General features: G+C 37.6%; 4 protein-coding genes across 6 annotated transcripts; 2 read left to right on the top strand and 2 right to left on the bottom strand.

Annotated features, from left to right (window-relative positions):
* Window positions 1-2,726: 2,726 nt before the first annotated feature.
* Window positions 2,727-7,965, top strand: ldhba (lactate dehydrogenase Ba). Its single transcript, XM_079454423.1, has 8 exons — window positions 2,727-3,151; window positions 4,967-5,103; window positions 5,207-5,324; window positions 5,471-5,644; window positions 5,798-5,971; window positions 6,217-6,334; window positions 6,438-6,561; window positions 6,798-7,965. The coding sequence occupies exons 2-8, from the start codon at window positions 4,975-4,977 to the stop codon at window positions 6,963-6,965; spliced, it is 1,005 nt and encodes a 334-aa protein (XP_079310549.1). The 5' UTR covers window positions 2,727-3,151; window positions 4,967-4,974; the 3' UTR covers window positions 6,966-7,965.
* Window positions 7,966-9,364: 1,399 nt separating this feature from the next.
* Window positions 9,365-17,654, top strand: gys2 (glycogen synthase 2). Its single transcript, XM_079455018.1, has 16 exons — window positions 9,365-9,730; window positions 10,265-10,446; window positions 11,496-11,687; window positions 11,773-11,958; window positions 12,446-12,590; window positions 12,702-12,819; window positions 12,911-13,031; window positions 13,569-13,675; window positions 13,756-13,815; window positions 14,159-14,237; window positions 15,343-15,456; window positions 15,535-15,661; window positions 15,906-16,001; window positions 16,124-16,287; window positions 16,550-16,630; window positions 16,788-17,654. The coding sequence occupies exons 1-16, from the start codon at window positions 9,610-9,612 to the stop codon at window positions 16,998-17,000; spliced, it is 2,106 nt and encodes a 701-aa protein (XP_079311144.1). The 5' UTR covers window positions 9,365-9,609; the 3' UTR covers window positions 17,001-17,654.
* Window positions 17,438-19,011, bottom strand: spx (spexin hormone). The gene is made up of 5 exons (XM_079455020.1): window positions 18,961-19,011; window positions 18,527-18,607; window positions 18,390-18,447; window positions 18,248-18,310; window positions 17,438-18,006 (listed from the first exon to the last, which is right to left on the bottom strand). The coding sequence occupies exons 1-5, from the start codon at window positions 18,964-18,966 to the stop codon at window positions 17,906-17,908; spliced, it is 309 nt and encodes a 102-aa protein (XP_079311146.1). The 5' UTR covers window positions 18,967-19,011; the 3' UTR covers window positions 17,438-17,905.
* Window positions 19,012-19,472: 461 nt separating this feature from the next.
* Window positions 19,473-22,938, bottom strand: golt1ba (golgi transport 1Ba). Of its 3 annotated transcripts, none has more exons than XM_079455016.1 (6): window positions 22,814-22,902; window positions 22,245-22,336; window positions 21,762-21,940; window positions 21,523-21,604; window positions 20,842-20,904; window positions 19,778-20,549 (listed from the first exon to the last, which is right to left on the bottom strand). In XM_079455016.1, exons 1-5 carry the CDS (start codon window positions 22,836-22,838, stop codon window positions 20,890-20,892), a joined length of 393 nt encoding a protein of 130 aa, XP_079311142.1. In that variant the 5' UTR covers window positions 22,839-22,902; the 3' UTR covers window positions 19,778-20,549; window positions 20,842-20,889. The 3 variants fall into 3 exon arrangements, with proteins under 3 accessions (XP_079311141.1, XP_079311142.1, XP_079311143.1); XM_079455017.1 differs by having other exon boundaries at window positions 19,783-20,549; window positions 20,870-20,904; window positions 22,814-22,896; XM_079455015.1 differs by lacking the exon at window positions 20,842-20,904 and having other exon boundaries at window positions 19,473-20,549; window positions 22,814-22,938.
* Between the last annotated feature and the right edge of the window lie 248 nt (window positions 22,939-23,186).

Here is a 23,186-nt window from a genome sequence, read left to right as displayed (position 1 = left end):
CTTTGGCACAAATGCATTCGCTGTGTAATAGCTCCACATGCCCCCTCACCTCCCACCTGAGTAATACAGCTTCAAGCCATATGAAGTGTGTTCAAAGCGCACGCTTTTACTCAAGAATTACTTCATCTGGATTTTTCAGAACTTTGGATGTGACCTAGCATTCATTTTACAAAGCTTAGGGGGGTGAATAAATAGGCTCTCTTAGATGCTTTGTATTTTGATCTATCATGAACGGAATATAATGTTGAGCACTAACCAGCTAGTTATTTATATCCCCTTTGTTGAACAGAGAGTATAGGGTATTAATGTAACTGTAAAACACATGCGGATAGAGTATTAATGCAATTGTGGAGTTTATTCACATGGACCGATCACGTCTCACTACTAAATATAAGAGTCTCGAGGCCCCGTTTGGGACTCTTCAGATGCCATAAGAAACACAACTTCTTATTCTTAGTTTTAAAAATAAATCACATTTTCTTTTTTATTACTAAATCTTTTACGAGAATTATTATAGAGATCACCCAAATGTGTCCATACAAGTGAAGTCAATTGGGGTCAGTGTTGTTTAGCAACATTCTTTAAAATATCTTCTTTTGCGTTCTGTAGAAGAAAGTCATACAGGTTTGGAATGACAAGATCATTCTTTTTGGGTGAACTATCCCTTTAAAGCCAAATGATGAGGTGACCTGTTGATAGTGTAACACGGTCACAAGACACACCACACTCTGTGTGTGCGCTAATGCATGCGTCTCTCACTTTCACTCTCTCTTTTGTTTCCACCCTTGCTCTACTTTTAGAGGTCATTCTAAATAGTATGTAATGTTCCCGACAGGTCACATGGGTTTGTGCATAACCAGAATGGATTGGCTGCCTGTGAAACTCAATATTCTGTGGGAAGGAATTGCAGAGCACTATGCAGAAGAGCTGAAACGCTAAACAGTTAATGACTTTCATGCCCTCAAATGAATTAGTTATGTTCTATGTATGAAAGGAGCAGGCTGATTATAATTAAGCCAATATTTGTGTATAAAATACAGGTCTGGTGTCACATGGAAAAGTTGTCACTGCGGGATGTATTGTAGTAATTGTAAGGCATGAGTATAAAGCCCAATAACATAAATGTGTGTTTTTCTAGCAGCGCTTTGTATATTGGCTTTAAACAACCAATACAATCTTAAATCGTATATATCTTTTCATTTAGTATAACCTTACCTTTTTTACTTTATTTAACAGTAGCCTAAATTTTAACAGGATTAAAACAAATTGTCAGGTTAATAAATTGTTGGTTTTATATATTTTTCATAACTGCAAATTTCACTGTGACCATTTCCATGTGGAAACATGCCCTAGGTGGGTAAAGTGAACTTTGTTCAGGAAAGAATCCTGTAATGTTCCAGTGACCCTTGTTGGCTTTACGAAGAACAAAATCTGTCTGGGCTCCATTTTGTTGCAAGCCAGTGATTGGTTGTTGGCCAGCTGTGTGGTGGAATGGGTGGTCACTGATTGGTGGGAATGCATGGGGTGAACTGTTGAACGGGGACAAACCTGTCAATCACAAGTGGTGTTTAGACACCAAACATGCTATACTATTGCAATGGAAAAATAATTAGCTTCAATTTTCAATGTATGACTAATATCTCATTTTAATTGAGTGCTATTTTTAAACATACTGTATGTGTTTATGCAAACAAATATTGACCTGAGCATGCTTACCAGCCAATCATCCAGTTGATTTCTTTTCATCATCAAATTCTTTTCATTCATCATTTTCTTTTCGCATCAAAAGCAACGAAAACCTTGTCACTTGATTTATCTATATGTATACTCTATAAATATGTATTATATTCTATAGGCCTAATCTTTTTTATATTGTACTCATTATTTCCATGCCATTTGTTTACTGTTCAACTGTACAAAAATATATCATTTGAATTGTGCTAAAATTAATGTTATAAGTACTATCTATTGTATTTGTATTGTAGTTTTGTTTTAGAGAATATCCAGATGGCAGAACCCCTGACATTTATGTAATACACGTTTTTTTGCATCTACATCATCTTTTCACAGAATCCAGTATAGACAAGACAGCAAAATGTCCTTAAACCTGTCCTCCAATATACTGCTTGTTTTATATTTGACTATACTGTATATCTTTCTCTATTTGATATGTTTAATCTCTCTCTGTCACATGCACTCGTTGTTTAAGCTTTAACAAAAGATACAATGGCCTGCTAAGAAGTTTCAGACCGGTCTCATTGGACCAGTTAGTGGGTGGAACTGATTCCTCATTGGTCCTCGTGTTTGGGATTCGAGGAAGACTTGTTCATGATAATCAGGGCAGACGGTTGTGTGGCAAATCCTGTTTGTTTATGAGCTGCCGTGGAATAAACACAGTTGATGCCATAGCTACGTAGATCACGTGTATTTCGAGAAAGCAAGAGAATAAAGAAGCAGCATGCGCATATTTGATCAATGTTTTATCTGCAACTAATCCATCGCTTTAACACTGCAAAAAACAATTCTTCACTGAGCACTTTTGTCTGTTTTCTAGTACAAACTTCTAAAGATTCTCAAATCAAAGTATATTTACTCGAGCAGGAAAGTGACTGAAGATACTAAACAAGAACAAAGTTTACGTTTAAAACATACATGTAATGTGCTTGCTTACTCGCAAAGATTTAAACCTTTGCAGGTCAAGGTCACATAACATTACACAGCCCCATGCAGGTTCAATGACATTGAGCAACCCACATCTTCTAAACTTGACTACCAAAATAATCCAAATGGGTAAATGGTGTCATTATTGTGAGATTTGACCGTGCATTCCGTTCGTTTGGGATCGTATGTGCCATCTTTAAGAATCTTTTCAATAATAACCAACTCTTATACATCGAGGAAGTCTTTTTATGGAAACAATCAAAACCTTGACACGACCCTCAAAGAGGAAAGTGGGCCGGCCTGTTGTGCACAACTGCACATCTCTAAGGACGTTGCGCGCAGCTGGTAACGTAGAGCTCGACGCATAAAATCCGCTTCCTCTGCACGTTACGCGATTATACGCACGCTCGCTCGCGCCCGTGGTCATCGGCGTCTCACTGCCTGCACTGCAGCCAAGGAAACAAGCACATTTAACATTCCTGCAACACATGTATGTACGGCACCTGTTTTATTTACCATTTATTATCCCAATGACGTTCTACCATTGGCGTTTAATGTTATTATACGTGCATCCAGCAAACCATTAACCGGTGTGCAGATGGTCAAATCGGAGACCCATGTGGCGCAACCGGGTTTTTTATTGCTTGTTGTTGTATGCATTATGTAATTCAATTCGCTGCTGTTAACCGAGCGCCGTCGACGTGATGCGAAGTAACCATTTTAGTGTCGCGTGGCGTGCCCGACATTGAAAAGCGGCGGATTGAGCACTTGTGACAATATTCTTGATATACTGTGGCGTGTCGCATCTTCATCATATGAGCATTTCTGAAGCACTGAAAGCATCGAAATACAGCGAATCTTTTTGTTAAAGTTACTAGTAAATGAACAAACCAATGTGTTTGGTTGTGATGCACACGCCTGTGCCCGCGGACGCATGAACATGGTGGAATCCGTCCACGTTGAACTTGAATTTGACCTTGTTTACTTGGGTCAAATGTGAAGGGGGAACATGTTACGAGTGTATTATTAACCGGAGAATCTTAAAATAGGGTTAAGGTCGTGATCTTTTTATTGTTTGTTTTTTAACGTAACGTAATCGTTGCATCAGAATGGTCTAGGGCGTGGATAAGGACGTCATAATAGGATTTATGTGCGCCTAATCAAAACTAAGTTAGTATAATAATAATAAATATAGCTTTGTTGTTTATTATTATTATTATTATTATTAGAGCCGTGTTTATGAAGTTGGTCGCTTTACATCTTTTCTGTTTTCCAACGATTTCATTAATAGACCCATCCTGGATGAACTTGTAGTTTCATTGAATTTCATAAAATTCAGATTTATATTGGTATAGATTTACTGCAAATATCACGGTCAACGTTTGTTCCTGTAATTTGTGTTTCTTATTACAACAGATGGTACATCTATGGTTACTAATAAAGTCATTTAAAGGAACCAAATACAATTTTGGACCAGTTTGGGTTTGCATCCAGCTACCCACACGTGTCGCACTTTTTGTGATTTGACTTCACTTGCACATTGCTTTCTGAGTCGGGTATAACACTACGATTTACATAGTGAATGACATCATGAATGGAGCTCAGGACTGATTGGTACTTAATCGTTATGTAACTAGTGTATTGTTTACAGAGTCATATCAAATGATAAGCTATCCATTTGCTAAAAGATTTATTTAAGGAAATGACATGACAGCATTTCAAGATAAGGTTTCTTTCTTTTTCGAGGCTCAGAGCCACAGCTCAGATATTTTTGGGATATCGGTATGTAACATTTACTTGGATCGCTTGAGGGGATTAGTGTCACAACCGAACACCATGTCAATGACAGAGTTTGTGCATAAGCCAGTGTTCTGATATGCCCTAGTCGACAAATACAATTTTACTCAAATTAAATTGTTCAAATAAAATGTCTTCAACACCTTACTGACAAACTAATATGTTGCTTATGTTAATGAATGAACCATACTTGCAGCTATTACATTTATTATCCAGTAATTTTATACAAATGTTTGGCTTGGTCTTTCTTTCTACTTTAAAACACTTTGCCTGACTTGTATGTAAAAGTCGAGGCTGGGGCAGAAGGAACTGACTTTAGTGCCTCATTTTATTATAGGCTTCATGCTGAGACTAACGTTTAGGGTAATTTGCTCCATATGGTGTAATGGTTACGCAGTGAGTGTGCGGATGTTAGCTTGGGCCAATGTATACTTCAAAATGAAACTTTTAACTCTCCTCAAAGTTCACATTAATGTCTAATTATATATTATCTACTCTCCTCTTACAGCAGAGACCATGGCCTCAGTTATGCAGAAGCTGATCACTCCTCTGGCCAGCGGCCCCGCTGAGCCCCCCACGAACAAAGTGACCATTGTTGGTGTTGGGCAGGTGGGCATGGCATGTGCTGTCAGCATCTTGCTTCGGGTGAGTCTTTAATTTCATAATTCTACAAATAGTGGGTTTATGAGATTTAACGTTGAATAAGTGTCGTCTTTTTTTGAACGGAAAGTGTTAATGTGTTTTGTAGGAGTTGGCAGATGAACTGGCTCTAGTTGATGTTGTGGAGGATAGACTGAAGGGAGAGATGATGGATCTGCAACATGGCAGTCTTTTCCTGAAGACCCCCAAGATTGTTGCTGACAAGGGTGAGATGCATTTGCATTACTTTAGTTTAAAAATACTATTAATTTGTGATTCACCAATCACATTTGCTTTACTTTGTAATATGCCGTTTGGATTGTGCAACACTGCATGAAGTCAAACACTAATTCTTGATTTTTTTTGACTGTAGACTACTCTGTGTCTGCCAACTCTCGCATTGTCGTGGTGACGGCCGGTGTGCGTCAGCAGGAGGGTGAGAGCAGATTGAACCTGGTACAGAGGAACGTCAACATTTTTAAACACATCATCCCTCAGATTGTCAAATACAGCCCTAACTGCATCCTCGTTGTCGTGTCCAATCCAGGTGAGCAAATTGGCACATGACCGCCGAACCTACTCTGATGTAACATTTGCAAACCAAAGGAAAGCAATGAAATGCAATATTGCATTTGAGCATGTTCGAGAATCTGTTTATGGTATGGTATTTAAAGTAAACCTGATTGTCTTGGTTCTACAGTGGATGTTCTGACATACGTTACCTGGAAACTGAGTGGCCTTCCAAAGCACCGTGTCATTGGCAGCGGCACCAACTTGGACTCCGCCCGCTTCCGTTACATCATGGCGGAGAAACTGGGTATCCATTCCAGCAGCTTCAACGGTTACGTCCTGGGAGAGCACGGAGACTCCAGTGGTGAGTTTGAGAACGATTCCTCTATCCACTCTAAACCACAGCCTATCATAACGTATGTTTAATATGTAGCTGTATGAAGTAAGAGCCGATGAGATTTGACTGTGTTAATCCCAAATTAGCATAATGTAATATATTACGTAAAGTCTAATATCGTTCATTAGCTAATAAATGTAGGCTTTATAGTTCATAAACCTCCGCGCTAAATGCATCTTATCCAATCAAATTTTTTTTTTTGCCATTTTAAGTGCCTGTGTGGAGTGGAGCAAACGTGGCCGGAGTGAGCCTGCAGAAACTCAACCCAGACATTGGCACGGATAAAGACAGCGAGAACTGGAAAGACGCTCACAAGATGGTCGTGGACAGGTAGAGATTATCTTGTGTGATTGATGGTCATTTAGAGAAAAGATTTGGAAGAATCAAGAAAAATGCAGATCTGATTAGTATGTTGTTATCATCTTGTCCGTAGTGCTTATGAGGTGATCAAGCTGAAGGGATACACTAACTGGGCCATCGGCCTTAGTGTAGCTGACCTGACCGAGACCCTGGTGAAGAACCTGAACAGGGTTCACCCCGTTTCGACCATGGTGAAGGCGAGTACACATGTATTGTCTGACACCCCTTTTTTGTCTGAACTTGTATATTCTTGCTGCATTGTGAATGAAATGTTCATGACTCATACTCGTATATCATGGAAAGGCTCTGTATTAGCACAGAACTTTGTATCCGAGAAATCTATTGTATTTGGACACAGCACTATGTTAAATTACAAAAGATGCGTTTCCACTCGCATGTTATCTAATACGCTGATGTATTTTGTGGTTTGCAGGGCATGTACGGCATCGGCGAGGAGGTGTACCTGAGCCTCCCATGCGTGCTCAACAACAGCGGGGTGGGCAGCGTCATCAACATGACCCTGAATGACGAAGAAATCGCACAACTCAAGAAGAGCGCTGATACCCTCTGGGGCATCCAGAAAGACCTGAAGGACCTGTAGATCAACCACAGTGGAAACCAAACACACTCCTGTGCATAACTCTGTAACTCACTCCCCACAAGTGTCTTGTAAATCTCAGTGAATTTTTTGATACAGCCACTTTTTCTTAGCGTTTCAAACCGCTCCTCTGATAATGTGATTAAGAGAATGATCAAAGGGAGAATGTGTTCGGTTCTTCACATTTGCACTTGTTAACTTTGTTGCGTGGGCAACAAAAAGAGCCAACACCTCATTCTTCTAAACATAATTTAGTGAGCTCATTAGGGAAAGTTCCTCCGTGCATCTATCTGTTTAAGTCAAGTGGGTAAAGAACTGAAGTGAAATAAATACATATGAATTCATTCTTCTGAATCATATTGCAGGCAGTGGTCACGAGTGTAACAACACCTAATGAATAAAACCTCTTCAGAACTGGCTGTGGGTTGTTTTTATGTCTTGTTTTAAGTACAGATATTTAGCACCTTCTTGTGGTAAAAACCTTTATTTCAGTTAAATAACAGAGCAGGATGCACCTTTAGATTTTTTAACAATGTAAAACGTTTATGCCACAAATACAATATTTAATGGCAAACGCATCTGTCGTAAATTCCATATGAGAGAAATTAAAGGCAGAATAACAGGCTGAAATAGTTACCCACAGTTTTGAACCAAGCATCCTTGAATGTGACGATGAGCGCATTTTTCACGAAGTCTCTAATTGTTTATTTAGGTAAAGCATCATTGGCAGCAGGTGCTTGTGTTTGGGTTTATCCGTGTCCCTTGTTATCTCTTCATTCCGCTTTCCAAAGCGCAGTCCAAACGGGTTGTAGTTGAATTTACTACGTGTTAATCGATGTTTGCAAGAAACGTGACTCGATTCGTCTTTTTCGATGAATAAACAAAGACTCGAGTCGTCTGAAATGTTGGGCTCGTCGGATTCCCTTCTTTCCATCAAGAGAAAATGGTGAAGTTTTTCTGGTTTGAAATCTGCAATGAAAGATAAAAGAAATGCTTGATCTTCACAGCTTTGTTTTGCCTTTATCATCATGCATTTTAATTGTAATATATTTTATGTTTATATTTACATAAAAAAACCATTTAAATCTTTTATTTTAAAATATTTATCATCTTTACCTGGAGTGCCAGTGTGCTCAGGTGTATCCATGGCAGTAAATGGTCCTCTCAAAGCTGTAGACTGGCAGATCATTGCAGTAAGGATAATAACCAGTGCCTTGATTTTCATATTGCTGGAAGCGTATGAAGCACAGCTGCGCGTGTCTCTTTCTTCAGTGAATAAACCCATCCTCTGCCGTCCTCTTTCAATATAAAGCTGGGATGGTGACATCCCCTGACCTTATTTTACATGCGTGACACATCCCGTGCAGTCCATCCAGACTTTGTCAACTGTTAAAACGTTAGATGTTTTCTTCTTGGAAATCCTGGAAATGGATCCACTGTCCATTAAGATTCAAATTGGGCTGACGTGTTTTACCGTGGAAGTTTCGCTGCTTTAGTGCTTTTAATGCATGTCACACTTTTGATTTGGGATTTTAGTCATTCACTCCCAGAGAAAAATATGATCTAAAAGTAAAATAAGTTGTTTGTTGTTGGAAAACGTGAATAAAACAACCGTAATGGTGTGCAATCATAGCAATTTTCAATATCCGAAAAGGAGCGTGCTTGTTTGATAAAACAGAAAGCATTCGATATCCGTCTGGTAATAAAGTCGTGTTAGTCTGGATATCATAATAAGGACATTTCTACAGCATTAACCACTGGCAAGATCGCAAGGTGCCAGCAGATTTGAATAAAACAGGAAAAATTTGAAATCTCTATGTTGCAGTATGCAAATGTTATAGGGACTTAAGTTCTTTGTTTGTTTAAAAGCCATTGTTTGGAACGACACTATTCCTACATACACAAAGATTATTCAACATTTCACTTGTCTTTGCCATATATCATAAAACAATTTATTATGTTATTATTTGTTTGTTTACATTTTCTAACAAAACATACTTTGGTTGTCTGACTATTGTTGTTTTCATTCTGTATGTGCAGGCTATACTGTTTAATCCAACATCACCTAGTCACATTATGCTAAAGTGCGTTTTCCTCCTAAAATAAATAACAAATGTTGTTCTTCAGCAGTACAACGTCAAATACGCGTTGAAGTGCGTCATAAATGATCTGTTGACTTTTTCTCTCTCCCCCCCCCCCCCCCCCCCCCCATAGAGCACTTTAACCCTTAAATGATCTTATATTGTTCCATAAATACTAAACTCCTTAAATATATGAATGGACACGCTGTTCTGTGTTTATTTTCTAAGATATGAACCATATGGCAATTTGAGTTTGCGTGCACGTGCCTTCCCGGTCAGAGGTCAGGAGCGCGCACTTGCCAAATCTTTCACCTTGATGTCAGTGGACTTCAGACGCGCGCTGACACTGTGCGCATGCTGCTTTTAGACCTCAGTAAAGGTTATAGTAAAAGTGGTGTGCAACAGTGTGCCACTGTGATATCAGTGCCTCCAGGCGCAACATTAGATTCAATACGACACAATTGTGTGTCTGTTTCAGATCATCTGCGTATATCCATTTAAATCGGTTCCACGCACTTCTTGAGCCTTATATCACCGAAAATATATCACATTTGGGAGTTTCCGAGATGCGTCTTTCCAGATCTTTATCAATAACATCATTAACCGGACTTCCAGCCTTCGAGGATGATAGTCTGCCTGTGGAGGATCTCTTACTCTTTGAGATTGCATGGGAAGTAACTAATAAAGGTAAGAATTCGATTGCATTTGTGTCAACACACTGATAATGTGCAACTCATAGTCAGTGGGTTTCAGAATTATTGTTTTATAGAATCATACAACTGATAAATAGTATTTTGTGATACTACGATCGCATATCCTCAGCATAACTTCTGCGTGGCCCCTTAAGGTGAATAAACTGTTCACCCCACATCAGGCCCTCATGAAAAGATGAGCTTGCTTTTGTTGATAACCAACAGTTAGACAAGCACCAACCCAGCATGAACCAACCTGTATCCTAAACTAAATGAATGCCGATCCGAGACTCTGTTCACATGGGATTTTTCACATTAGTGCAACATGGTAGAGATGTCATATGGTTCAATGCATGTATGTAACATTCACAGTCTTGTATCTGTGAAACTGTAGGTTAAACATTAAGCTTCAAATCAATAATCAGATTTGTACCTATTTAGCAGCATGGAAAGTTCTAGCACACCACAAGTGTATTTGTCCAGATCTTCTCTGTCACACTCTCTTTTCCCCTTCACTTTTTATCCCCAGTTGGTGGTATATACACTGTTATCCAGACTAAAGCTAAGATTACAGTGGATGAATGGGGCGAGAACTACTTCATGATGGGTCCTTACTACGAGCACAATTTCAAGACACAGGTGGAGCCGTGCGAACCTCCAAACCAAGCCATAAAAGTGGCCATGGACTCCTTGATTAACAATGGCTGCCAGGTACTCCTCAGTTATGCTCTTGTCAGGAGCATCAGAGGCTCTTCATTGAGGGTCCTTTAAAAAACGCACATATGTATATTTCTATCCAGCCCAATATCAAACTGATATTAGGCACAATATTAGCTTTGGTAGTTTACCTTTTGTTATGCAGTGTAATGGTTGTGTTGGGTTTGTGTCTTGAAATATGTTTACCAGAAGATGTCGCAAAAGTGTTGCTTTAGAGACAAAGCAAATAAAACGTGTAACAGCTCCAGCGGGGGCGCTGTAGGTTTGTTTGTCATTTCGTTTTTAATCCTAGTTTTTTATATTTTGAACATAGAATGTAGGAATCTAAATCGGAGAGACAACATTTTTAATAATATTAACAATTATTTATTTAACAGACTGTTAATATAACTTACAATTGAGGAAAAACAAGCTATTCAAAAAGACAGCAATGCCAATGTCTTTTTTTACAATGCCAATGTCAAGTAGACAGTCAACTAGATGAAATGACATGATGACTACTACCTTGCTTTTCAATATTAATTGTTTGTTTAGCTAATAATTTATAAAATACAATTTAAAATAAAATATGTAATAAAATAGTTAAAATATAAACTCACAAAGACATTCTGATCTGGAGAAGTGTTTACTCTTCTCTGAGACAAACTTGTGACTTGAGTTCAAACAAAATTGTAATATCATTTTGGTCAATTTTTATTTTTAATATACTTTTTCTGTTCTCAAAAACAATAATTATGTTTACAAAAAATGTAAAAAAAACGTTACAAATGTACTATATAATATAATTTCGAATGAACCCAATTAAATTTGTAGCATTGTCAACAGCACATTGAAATTACATTTATGTAAATGCGAGTTAATCAGATTAGCACCAAAGCTATAATAGAAATCACTGACTAGTAAAAAAGTATGAAATAAAGATTCATACACGAGCAAACTTATGTTAATATTCATATTCATGTTCTCATATTATGCATCCAATATTACAAAAGCAGGGGTCGTGTTGGTATATTTTTATTGTGTTTTCCATCCTCTTTACGCAGGTGCATTTTGGCCGCTGGTTGATTGAGGGTAGTCCATATGTTATTCTGTTTGATATCGGGGCAGCTGCATGGAACCTGGACCGGTGGAAGGGAGATCTGTGGAACGCATCTAGCATCGGGCTGCCCTATCACGACAGGGAGGCCAACGACTCTCTCATATTTGGCTCTCTTGTGGCCTGGTTCTTCAAAGTGGTGTGTAGCTTTGTACTAGCGCGACACAAAATCTTCCGTTAGATCTATCTTGTAAACATTTGTTACCCTGTTTGTCTCTCATCAGTTAACAGACCAACTTCAGGACAAGCCTAACGTAATTGCTCATTTCCACGAGTGGCAAGCCGGGACGGGGCTTGTATTGTGCCGCTCTCGTAAAATTCCCTTGGCAACAATATTTACCACACATGCCACCCTGCTGGGGCGTTACCTGTGTGCAGGCAATGTCGACTTTTACAACAATCTGGAAAAGGTGACACTTTTACATATGTTTCTTAACAAAGAATATTAAATTGTATCAATATACTGCCATTGTTATTTCAAAAACAAATGACCAAACATTTTCGTGATATTTAGATGGAGTCCAAGAACAATAAGATGGGTCAATGCTTTATTATAACTTGAGCTGAGAGAGAGTGTGAGAGTGTGTGTGGTGATAATTGGGTCTGGTGTAGGAAGCATAAAGGTCATCATGCCTGAAGGTCGCAGACTTTGACTGAAGGATAATTGACAGCATCTCATAATTGTGCGGTAGATACGATTGCGCGTTGGCCCCAGGGAGACTTCCTACCTCCACCGATGAGACAAAAATGTTTATTTGGTGAAACATTGGTTAAATATGACTTTGAATCGTCTGTTTGTTTGCTGGCATACTTTTTGATGTGATGGTACAACAGTCCTGTCCTATTGTCTCACTCAGGCCATTCTTTTTATTATTGTTTTATTTTTTTGTGATGCAGTTCAACATAGACCAAGAGGCAGGAGAGAGACAAATCTACCATCGGTACTGTTTGGAGAGGGCTGCGGTGCACTGCGCACATGTCTTCACCACTGTGTCTCAGATCACAGCTGTGGAGGCCAATCACATGCTCCATAGACAACCAGGTTCTTGTTTTCAAATTTATGAAATATATGTAAAGCGATAACAGTATGAACACTCCAAAATCTGTACGAACCAACCTTTAAATAATGCACCTGATGAAAAACATCTTGCAGATATCGTCACCCCAAATGGCCTTAATGTTAGGAAGTTTTCAGCCATGCATGAGTTCCAAAACCTGCACTCCACAAACAAAGCCAAGATGCAGGAGTTTGTAAGAGGCCACTTCTATGGGTTGGAGCTCCTTCCTATCAATACCTATTACACATTTTTTATCCTTCTCGTTTATTGTCTCATAATTTGATAAGTCTCTTCTCATTCGCAGACATCTGGACTTCAACCTGGATAAGACCCTCTTCTTCTTCATCGCCGGTCGATATGAGTTTTCTAATAAGGGAGCAGACCTGTTCCTCGAATCTCTGTCTAGATTAAACTATCTGCTAAGGGTATAAATATTTTACTTGTGTACACAGCAGTGGTAACTGTTATAAGTTCTCATACTTGACTATAATTTAACTTCTGTTCTGTATTGAATAAAATCCCATTCGTATCTAGCAACCACTCAAAGCTAACCCTTACGAAACCATAATATATATATATATACTGGAAAATACAATGCAATATATTAAACAATACGTTTCCATTATATTGAAACAAAGTGCTTTTTTTCAACACATGAAAAGTTAATATTCCTTATAATTCCTGTATGATCTAAATAACAATGTTAATAAATTAGCAATTATTTTATATATTTTCAGCAATATATACAATTATTAAATAAAATTGCTTAATATATAGGAAAATATGTTTTCTATGTATAAGGGAACACAAAGCAACACACACGCACAAAATAAATCTCAGAACATCTTAGGAACCCTCTGCCAACTATCCACAGCATTCTGGTGACAGATTCCTAAATTTTCTTCAGAAAAGATGGTCTTGATTGATTCAAGTTTTATTTGTTTGTGTGCACTGTCTCGCAGGTGCACAAGAATGATGTCACAGTAGTTGTATTTTTCATCATGCCCGCAAAGACCAACAACTTCAACGTGGAGTCTCTAAAGGGACAGGCTATACGCAAGCAGCTGTGGTACGTAAAATTGAAACACAGCTTGTTTTTCAGATCCAGCGTGTCAGATTTAACCGGGGTGTCTTTCCTCTTCATCACAGGGACACAGCCCAGTCTGTAAAGGAGAAGTTTGGCAAAAGGCTTTACGAGGGCTTGTTAAGGTTAGCATTATTTTGTCCATTTCTTTATCATTCAGATTTGCGTCACTCAGAATTGATGTGACCGTATATGTTGTCCGTATGCGTTGAAGAACAGAGACGATGAACATCTGATGTTTTAATTTGACGTGGCTGTGTAACCTTTGTGTGTTTGAAGTGTTAGGTTTTCATAGTGTTGACAAGATGATGATGAGAATCCACCACACTTCCTTCAGAGGTTGTCAGTGTTGGGTATTCATATGTCATTCTATGATGTAATTGGTTAATTTCTTGCGTCATCCTTAGGAAGGGCAGGGCGAAATCTGTGTGCGAATGTGTATCCTCTAACCAAGTTCTATGTTCACAGGGGTGAGATCCCAGACATGAACAAAATTCTGGACCGAGATGACTTCACTATTATGAAGAGAGCTATTTATGCAACGCAGGTCAGATTATATTATAACAGATATTATATCATAAATGCAAGAGTTTTGCTAAAGAAAGACTAATACAGGATATGAGCAAATAAACAAAGGTGTCCTGTCCCTTTAAATGAATTTTCACTCTCTTTTAAAACATCAGCAGCAGGTTTCAGCACAAAGTAGAAGGTGTGTCCAAAGATGGACATCTCAGAACTAATGAATAAATGCATTCAGTAGTCTTCATTCATTCTCCCCCTGCGTCTGTTTTTTATGAATAGGTTCTAATCAAAGGTCAGCTTTAGGTTATAGTGAATATTGACTTAACGGAGGTCTCTAAATCTGAGGTTGAATCCTCTGTATCGTTCTCCTGGGCCACTGGCTTATGTTGAAGTGCTCAGTGACGTATTTAACCCTGTTTCCTGACTGTTCGTGGTCGATCGATTGAATGTGTTACTGAGATTTATTCAACAGCTTCGTAATGGCAATGTTATGGACATCCAGTCAATATACGGCCACTGGAGTTAGATTTATCTGTGCATCAATATTTCGGGAGCTACAGAAGGAGCTATTGATCCATTCGCATAGGTATTTTTTTTATAAAGAGGGAACGAGAGTAAAAAATGAGACTAATATTTCTGCAGGGTTAAAGACCATTTCATTTTTTATAAGTGCGTCGGTCTTAATAGGAAGAATAATGTATAGGAACCAAATGAAGTTGAGTTCTTTTTTGTTTATTGCTCAATAGTGACCACATAATGTTAAAAAGTTTTAAGAGCAGAGAAGGGAAAACTCATGACTGAACTTTGTGGCTCTTAAGATCACTCTGTTTTTTGATAATTCATCTCTATTATATCTACATTTTAAAAAATCCTTAAAACTATATACACACATTTGTTTCTTTGGATTTTAATTAGAATTTTGGTTTGAAGAATTTAGGATTTTACAAAAACCTTTTCAATTAAGAAACCCTTTAAAAAAACGAATTTAACTATTTTACACTATTATGATTTTAAACTCTTATACAAACCATGATTGCAGAATATTGGAGCTGTATTATGGAGCCAAACCTACAAACTGAATGCAAACCAATTCTTTAATTCTGACTTGACTCAATTCTGGTTCACCCTAGAGACACTCACTCCCGCCGGTAACAACGCACAACATGCTGGATGACTCAACGGACCCAATCCTGAGCAACATCCGGCGAATTGGCCTCTTCAATGGGCGCAATGACAGAGTGAAGGTATGAGGTTTATTGGAATCACTTGAATATAAACCCTCACCCAAAACCCCATGTTAAGGATAATTGTTGTCGTGTCAGATTGTGTTCCATCCAGAGTTTTTATCCTCCACTAGTCCCCTGCTGCCCATGGACTATGAGGAGTTTGTGCGTGGCTGTCATCTCGGAGTGTTTCCTTCTTATTATGAACCGTGGGGATACACACCAGGTTGCACACAAAATGCACACACACAAACAGAAATGAATATTTTAAGCTATTGGTAATCGCTTTATAACAATGCTTTAAACCAAACCCTTTATAGAAACTTATTGACAATTGCAATTTCATTTTTTCAATGTTTTCACAGACACACTACACACTATCTCAGTCTATGCGCATTTTCATATTTTGCTATTTTTCTTTCGTAGCCATGCGTTATATTTCTCTTGATCATAACTTATAATGTGTTCAGGTGAATGTACTGTAATGGGAATTCCCAGTGTCACAACCAATCTGTCTGGATTTGGCTGTTTCATGGAAGAACACATCTCTGACCCATCTGAATACGGTTAGTTTACCGTTTAAAAGAACTACTTGTATTTGTGTTGCCTGTATTGTGTTTTACAACAAATTCTTATGCATATTTAAAGTCACATGTCTCACGAACATTCTGGCTGTCATCTGTTGTAGGGATCTACATTGTGGATCGGCGTTTCCGTACTGCGGATGAGTCGTGTAACCAGCTGACTCAGTTCATGTTTTCCTTCTGCCAGCAGTCACGACGACAGAGGATAATCCAGCGTAACCGCACAGAGAGACTTTCTGACCTGCTAGACTGGAGATATCTTGGACGAGTGAGTGGCCTTTTAGCTGAAGGTTATAATGTGTAAACAGGACATTATAAATATAAAATGCCTAATAATAACAACAATACTGTACAAACCTGCTCAATGAATTTGTTGATTATAAGGAAAAACTTTAGTCTTTCATTTCATTAACAGTACGAGCATTTTGTACCGAATATTTGTGATAAACATTTGATCATTTCACCAGCTGAGTTACATAAACGTTTTCATTATAAAATGAATAAGAATGGCTAATTTTGTCTCCGCTCAGTTCTACATGCAATCCCGGCATCTCGCCCTCAGCAGATCCTTCCCTGCTAAATTCAAAATGGACCACCTCAACTTTCCATCAGTAAGTCCTGCTAATACCCATGTTCTCAAGATTTGTATTTGATTGTGAAGATGGTCAAGTAATTTGTTTGCCATCATATTGGAATTTAAGTAACTGCTTGGAGAGTACGTTAAGTAAGTAAGTAAGAAAGTCAGTAACTGTGATTTTGTTTCAATAGACTGAAGGTTTCCGCTACCCCCGACCCTCCTCGGTACCACCTTCCCCCTCACCCTCCCTCCACTCCACCCCTCACCACAGCGACGAGGAAGATGACGAGCCGTATGACGAAGATGAAGAGGCGGAGAGAGACAGACAGAACATCAAAGCACCTTTCACTCTGGGTGCGGTGCTGGAGGGTAAGAAGAAACAACCTGGGGAAAATGGGAATTAAGACCTGCACCCTTTTGCTCATCTCATCTTCACAGCTCTTCAGATCTAAAACTCTATACTTTTGTTACTTGAGAGCTTTTGGATAAATTGATGATACGGAATTATCAAAATATCTGAGACCACATTGAACATCCGGGATCCCATTTTCCTGTTAAAGTCAAAGTATTTTTAAAAAGTTTTAAAGTTGATCCTTTGAGGATCATTTAATAAATGTAAGCGGATTTTCATTCTTTCTTATAGCGCAAAGTTTATCACTTCTAATGAAAAACATTCTGTTTAATTTGAAAAAAGCATACAGAACATTTTCACTAGTCATATATATTCCACTGGTCAAATATTATATAAAGACCTATTATATTTTTCCAAGAAAAGTTCAATATTCCAAAAATGATGAAACAAATGTAATACAAGCCCCTGTTTAACAAGACGTCTGACACACTCAGTGCAAATTGTTTAATTGATAAAATGTTCACACATTCTCCAAGTGTATTTCACATGGTAATTTGAATGTTGATTCAACATGAGAAAATGAAAAGAAAATATCTGTACAGTTAATATATATCTATATATATCACAGAGTTCAGTCATCATAAATAGTTAATTTTCCAGGATGACATATCTTGGAAAACCCAACCCTGAAATAAACACAGAAATGAAAAATATCTTATTACTCTCTGCTATTCTTTTTTGATTAATATATCATTGGACCAACCCAACGGATTCCAGTAAATCTCAGACTGACGGAAGAGCCACACACATAATCGAACCGTTACTATCTGCAAACAGTATTTGATGAATGTCAAAAAACATCAGAAGAGTTAAACAGAGATTAATTTCTTAAGATGTATAACTCCACGTGGCTCACAAAAACGGAAATGTTCAGATGAAAGAGTCATTTAGCTGGTTTCAGTAAGGTTCACTATCATCTCTGGCTTGTTGGAGAACATTTAAGAGAAATGCAGCTGCTTTCGAGATGCTCAGATTTTCTGTGTTCTGGCTGCGTGATTCTGTGGAGAGAGTTACAATTATACATTTAGTTGTTGAAACCAATAAAGGATAAAGGAAAAGCTTTCTAATATACTTTTATAGAAAACTGCAAAACTTTACATTAATGTCAGTGTTAGGCTAGGCTAATGGTGGGCTTATAAATTATTCTTTGCTTGCAATGCCAATAAATAGTATTATTAATTGTACTTGCGTGTAATATTTCGAATATTTGCATTTAAATCTTTAAATAATAGTTCATACCCAAGCGAATTGTGTCGTACAGGTCCCCTTCATTTCTGTCCTCAGCCACAAAGCGCCGTCCCTCTATAAATACCATAAAGAGTAAAAAAGATGTAAAAAAAAACATACGACGTTGTTTGAAAAATAAATGCCTGTTACTTACGTGTGCCCTTTAAATACAGCATCGCTTGGGGCGTCCAATTCCTACGCTGAAAGCTTCCCTTTAAACATTAAAATATAACAATATAAGTGCAGGAAAGACAACATTTTAATATGAAGAGTAACACATAATGCGACTACCTTGGGCGCGCTCCAGGAATGGGACACAAACGTGGAGAGAAGTAAGAGCGCGAGCAGGTACGACGAAATAGTTTTTAAACCCTGGATAGTAATAGTTCAGCATTAAAGTTTGAACTTTAATCGCATGCAAAACATGGCAGAAAATATCACTCGGATTAAAGTATGCCAACATATTAAATAGGATAACATTGTGCGTAAAAGGGTTACATTGATAGCCTACCCCGTGCGTAAAAGCTGAAGAAAAACTAACCCTATCTTAACCAAGTCACTTGTAGCTGAATTATGGTATTACAGATGAAAACTAACACCAATATTACTGTTTAAGAAACTTTAACACACCATATGTTGTTCTTATTATCTTCACTTCAAAAGCTATTATTTCCAAAGATAAATAGATGAACTGCTACCGTTGGATAAAAGTGCATGGGTCTTACCTTCATAGTTTCAGATGTCCTTCTCAGCTCTTGAGTCTCCGAGGCAAAATCAAGAGTGAAGACAATGACGGCTGTCCTTATTTATAATCATCAGGGTAGAGGAATGTTGAATGAATTAGTCTTCAGCTATAGGTCAAATCCCATTGATTCACAACGGGGCCGGACCGCGAACCTTTTAGACGGATTAGTTAACACAGTCTTTAAAATAAAATAACCCAAACATTTTTTCCCCGAGACACACTGGGCTCTCCACTTCACGGGAATGATTCTGTAACCTTAGCTGCTTTAAGGTGTGTTGTATGGGAAATTCACTTTTAATAGTAAGCAGTGAAGAGAGGGCGGACATATTGATGTTTACACCTGCAGCAGCCATGCGTCTCAAATAAACCAGCCAATCGTTTTTTATGAATGAACGCAGCACAGTTTCTCAGAAAGAGGCTGATGGGGTTTCCCTGCTGACACTATGTATATAAATATCTGCCTTCATATAACGTTCAATTGATGGTTTTTCCAGTCGTAAGCAATTGATAGAAAAGTAAATTACATAGAAAATGTATTAAATCGTTGCTGCAATGTATTTCAACCAACAATATTATCAGTGAAAAAGTATCACTATAGAGATTAGGTAAAGAGAGAGAAAAAACTAGAAAAATAAAAGTACTTATGATTTGAAGATTCGAAATAATCTCATTTTAAAAGAACACTGTCAAGACACTTCACTCACCATAATGACTTTAAAATGTAAAACATTTAAATACAATTTTTCTTTACCATGAGTTGTGTGAACTACATGGAGATATTTGTTGAAGACTGGGCTGTCATGCTAGAAAATTGCTTTTATTGTATGGAATGTAGGTGACAAATGTTAGTCTGTTCTGCGGCACCCCGATATATACATATTTTTAAATAAACATTTGAAATATATATGTATTTTTATTTACAAAAGTTCATGGCAGCTGAACCATTATCCAATCCCAGTGCTGAGATTTTACAATGATAAAAAGAAAACAACATCTTCGTATGGCTGTTAGTCTATGCGGTCACAGCTAAACCTCCAAGTTGACAAGAAAGTGTAATTGGCTCTTGTAAACAGATGTGACAGCAAAAAAGAAAAGTATCTTAATAATTTGTCTCTTTGTCCTCATTAAAATAATACACACTACATACACAACAGCATAACAAGGTTGTCGTGACAGAATACAGACTTTCAGAACTCAATAGAAACCAATATTTTTAAACACATTCAATAAACTGTCCCTCGTGAGAGAGCCTCTGCTGACTTCATCATAAAGTATGCATTTATGAAGTATACACTTTGTGATTCTCCAGGGTGCAGCAATGCTGGGCCATGTGACGCCGCTCTGTAGATTTGCTGTGCAGGAAGTGGCCGTGGCTTCTTTTCCAATCCACACAGTTTGCTTTTTGTTGTCGTAGATACACTCAAACCTGCCGTTATCCATAAAATGGAAATTCGCCTGACTATAATGCTTCGGTAATGACCTTAGAAAATCTATTCCATTCCGTAAATAAGAAAAAAAACACAGTCTTTGTTAAACCATGTTGTTGCTTTCGCTCATTTTGTCCACATACTGCAATAAAAAAAGTGTAAAAAGTAGAATTAGGATACTTTTAAGAAAGTAATTATTACATTCAAACATTATAGATAATACAGACGAATTACAGTAATACATTTAAAGTAATTCAATATAAACATTACATATTGCTTTTAAAAGGTATTTACATATCAACCAGCAAATTGTTTACTATAAAAAAAACATAATCTTATGAAATTGAGTGACGCTGTGTATGCTGTTTGTAAACAAAGCACAATCCAATCATTTAAACAACATGATGCACACAGAACAGCAGATTCATGCTCACATGCAAGACAGAGTTAGCAGTGACTGACCAAGATGTCTGACTGTCCGCTCAGCCTTTGGAAGGCTTTAAGAAAACAACAAACACACGTTCAAAGACAAAAGACACTCGCAAGAAAACGTTTTCTGCCGTGAATAAGAAAACAGATGTGAATCTTGCCCAAAAAAGGCATTGTGTATATTTTTAAGCATAAGTACTTATGCTCATCCTAAACCAATGATTCACCATCAGTATCAATTGTAAGCCACCTAGTATTGTATTTATATTTTAAATAATTTTTACATTTTCAATATCATCGTTACTAATCTGCAGAAATTGAGACGTTTGTGGGGAAAATTCTTCCTTCCAAAGCCTTAATAACAGCATTCTTGTTATTTTTATGTTTTCAAAGATTAGGTTTCAGAGCTGCAACAGCAAGCAAAATGCATTTTAAGTGAATTCACATGGATTTATGCTGGTGTCCTAACCAGGTGCGACGAGTCTAAAAAAACGTTTTGCTGCAATCAAGGTAACAATCGGAAAATTCGTAATAAAGAAGGTGGGTACTGCTTTCGCTGTATAACATCGTACCTGGTAGGGACACGTGTTAAATTCACTTTAGTCGTAGAGAATTATTGTATAATAATGATTACAAAATAGATCAAACACGGTGCACTTTTAATCGCCCTGCTGTATAAAGCTTACCCCACTTATGATAGGAAAATTCAGCAAATATCCAAGTACAGGAATCCTTCTGATAAAACCAATGACCACTGGAAAGAACCCCCTTCAAAAACAACATAGAGAAAATATCAGGACATGAGGATGTGTCATTTAACTAGTATTAGACCGATATTGCCACTGTTCTCCCTAAATATTAGCCATTAAAAACACATACACCTCTTAAATAGCTGCATATTTTTTCCTTTGTACGTTAAAAATACCTAAATAGAAGAAAGAAGCCATAAAACTCTAGAATCACTCCGACAATGGGCCATCCGATCAACACCACGAAGACGCCCCCCAAAAAGAAGATGGTGGCTTTCATCTTGTGCTTCTGGAAGAAGAACCTAAAGGTTCTTTCCAACCCAATGACGAATGCCAGGCCAACAACAAAAAGGATCTGAAACAAGACGAAGATCAAGACAGAGGTAAGTGAGACACTGTCTTTGGGTGAGGGATCTGTGCATGTTGCTCAATAATCTCAATTCTACACAGTTAGTACTGAATATGTAGAACAAGTACGGTGTAACCATAATATTATTATAGTCAAACTATTCGAAGAGACAGAATGTAGAATTCTAAATTGTAAATGATTTTGCCTCATTTAATAAACATACGTAATTTGACATCAAATAAAAAGTGTAACTGTTGCCTTAACTTACTAAATAACAATTTAACTTGGATGAGAAAAAGAAAACACTCACATTTCCTATGGCTAGTAAGGCTTTATCAAAAAACAGGATCATCCCAAAGAACAGGAAGAATACCCCAAAACCTGTCAACCCCATTCCAATCTCTGTTGGGAGAGAAAACACATCAAATCCAGTTTATAGCAGTTACATTCATCCAGACAGATACTCGCATATTACAGCTCTTGTTTTATTAGAATAAAATAATAAGAACAAATGTAATAAAAGTTACGTAAGCTCCGCAAATGAGATTGATTATTATGTAAGGGTTTAATGACATAAACTTGCTTTAGTATGTTGGGCTACATCTCTGTGTATTTCTGACGTCAACGTTACAACAGCCTTAATTGAAAATTATTTATAAACGAGAACATCTATTCGGACGATTACAGATGTATTGAAATGCTATGCACCGCAATATTTACATGAGTACATGACAGCTGCACCCAACGACATGAACCCAGGCGCGTAATAATACTTAGACAGTCTTAATAACAAAGACATTTGACTTTATATATGTACGAGCTGATGCGAGACATTGTATAATTCAAAGCTGTCAGTGATACAGGTTACAGCGGTCTTACTTTGGGAGTCGGTGAGGGAAATCATCTTTGCTTTCACTCCTCTTGACACCCGCTTGTCCACAGCTGTTACAGGAGCGGACACGTGTTCCGGAAACACTCGCTTTCACCTTCCGGTGAAACTTTCCGCACGAAATACTTTTGCGAACTTAATATACTGTCAATTAATTTATTGCTTAACGTATACATAACACACACGTAATGATCAAGTTATAAGTCCGATTAAGCAATTAACGTGACGTGCTTATGCTCCGTCACGTTAAAAGTCCCCGTACTAAAAAAATCGATTCAACTAATATCACTATAGATAACTTTGTAATGATTTTACAATTAAATCATTACCTTCGTATAACGCGACTCCGTACATATCACAAAA

This window comes from Barbatula barbatula (assembly GCF_947034865.1).
Source record: "Barbatula barbatula genome assembly, chromosome: 4".
In the NCBI taxonomy this organism is placed as follows: Eukaryota; Metazoa; Chordata; class Actinopteri; order Cypriniformes; family Nemacheilidae; genus Barbatula; species Barbatula barbatula.
This window is presented reverse-complemented; position numbering and strand designations above follow the sequence as displayed.